Below are 1640 nucleotides of genomic sequence, written 5' to 3' on the forward strand. Positions count from 1 at the left end.
GGCCACCACGTGCTCCGGCAGCTCCTGCCCATCCTGGAACCACCTCACCTGCACCGGCGCAGGGTAGAAATCCATCACGGAGCAGAGCAGGCGGCCGGGGCCGGGCTGGGAGCTCGACGGCACCAGCGAGATGGACACGCTGGGGGGCACTGGGAGGGACGGGGAGACACTGGGATCAGCTGGGGGGCACTGGGAGGGACGGGGGAGACACTGGGATCAGCTGGGGGGCACTGGGAGGGACTGGGATGGCAGTGGGAGGGTCTGGGAATAGAATGGGGTAGAAGGGGCTGGGCTGGGGGGTCACTTGGGAGAGAGTTGGGAGATGTGGGAGTGAAGTGAGAACGACTGGGAACGGACTGAGAGGGTCTGGAAGTGGAGGCAGAGGGACTGGGAATGACTGTGATGGACTGGGAATGACTGGTGTGGGCTGGGAAGGAAGCGATCCGGACTGGGAGGCTGAGTCGTGGTGAGGGAACTCTTTTGTTTGGGTCTGCCTGGCAACTGGAGCGTCATCAGAGAGACGCGCTGGGATTGGCTGAGGGGCGTGAGCTGGGACCCCCAGGGACCCCCAGGGCACTAACCCAAACCCTCCACCCAGCGGGGTGGAGACGCGGCGGGGGGCACTGGGAGAGACTGGGATGGAATGGGAAGAACCGGAGGGGGCACAAGAGCACGGGGACGGGCACAGGGAGGGCTGAGGGGTCTGGGGTGATTCCCAGGGAGGGTTTGAGGGGCTCCAGGGTCATTCCCGGGGCAGGGGCTGAGGGGACCCGCTCTACCCCACGCTCACCTCTCCTCTTCACACTGAACGGGGTAACGATCCTGTAGTTGTTCCGGCACGTGTCTACCTGAGCCCGTGTGAGCTCCATCTTTTCCGGGTCCCTGTTCCAGTCCCTGGCAACCTCCTCCCCATCCAGGCTGTCCCCCACATAGACCCCCACATCGCTGTCGAAGTGCACGTACTGCTCCCGGTTGTAGATGTGCCTCTCCACGAGCTTCACCGTCTCGGTGCCGTTGATGACGTAACATTCGAACTTTAACATCTCCTGGAACACCCCTGTGTGTGCAGGACACGGGTCAGGGGGTGCCCCGTCGCCCCCATCATCCCACAGCCCCGTACAGCGGGGTGGGAGTTCAGGGGGCCACCCCGGATCCCCCTTTCCCACCCCCCTCTGCCCCACGGACACCCCAGCACCGGCTCTTGGCTGTGGGGGAACCCCCCCATCAGCCCCCGGGGATTGACAGGGGGGTTGGGGACCCCCCCAATGCGGATCTACCCCGCAGATCACAGGGTACCGCTCCAGATCACCGATGGACCCCCATGGCACCCCTCTGCCTGCTCTCCCACACCCCCTTGCCCCCCTCTCCCACCCCTTTCCCACCGGCCCCACAATCCCCAGAGCCCCCCGCCCTCACTTTGGGGCTCCCACCCCCCTCCTACTCACTCCGGGCCTTCCAACCCCCCTCCCACTCACTTTTGGGGCTCCCACCCCCTCTTTTCTCCCCTCTTTCCCCCCATTTCCCACCCCACCCCCCTGCCCGCCCCCCCCCCGCTCACCCGACAGCTCCTCGCCCGCAGCCGGGGGGGCTCCCAGCAGCACCAGGACCGCCAGCACGGCCCCAGCTCCCCGCACACGCTC

The 1640-nt window shown here is 66.3% G+C and overlaps 1 protein-coding gene across 1 annotated transcript; it reads right to left on the bottom strand.

Annotated features, from left to right (window-relative positions):
- Positions 1–6: 6 nt before the first annotated feature.
- LOC113942427 (class II histocompatibility antigen, B-L beta chain-like) lies at positions 7–1634 on the bottom strand (the record flags this gene model as incomplete). Its single annotated transcript, XM_027633556.1, has 3 exons — positions 1559–1634; positions 791–1057; positions 7–149 (listed from the first exon to the last, which is right to left on the bottom strand). Coding segments are annotated over exons 2-3 (396 nt in total), but the record flags the coding sequence as incomplete, so codon positions are not given.
- Positions 1635–1640: the final 6 nt, after the last annotated feature.

Source organism: Corapipo altera, unplaced genomic scaffold (assembly GCF_003945725.1).
Source record: "Corapipo altera isolate COAL_440 unplaced genomic scaffold, ASM394572v1 52055, whole genome shotgun sequence".
Lineage (NCBI taxonomy): Eukaryota > Metazoa > Chordata > Aves > Passeriformes > Pipridae > Corapipo > Corapipo altera.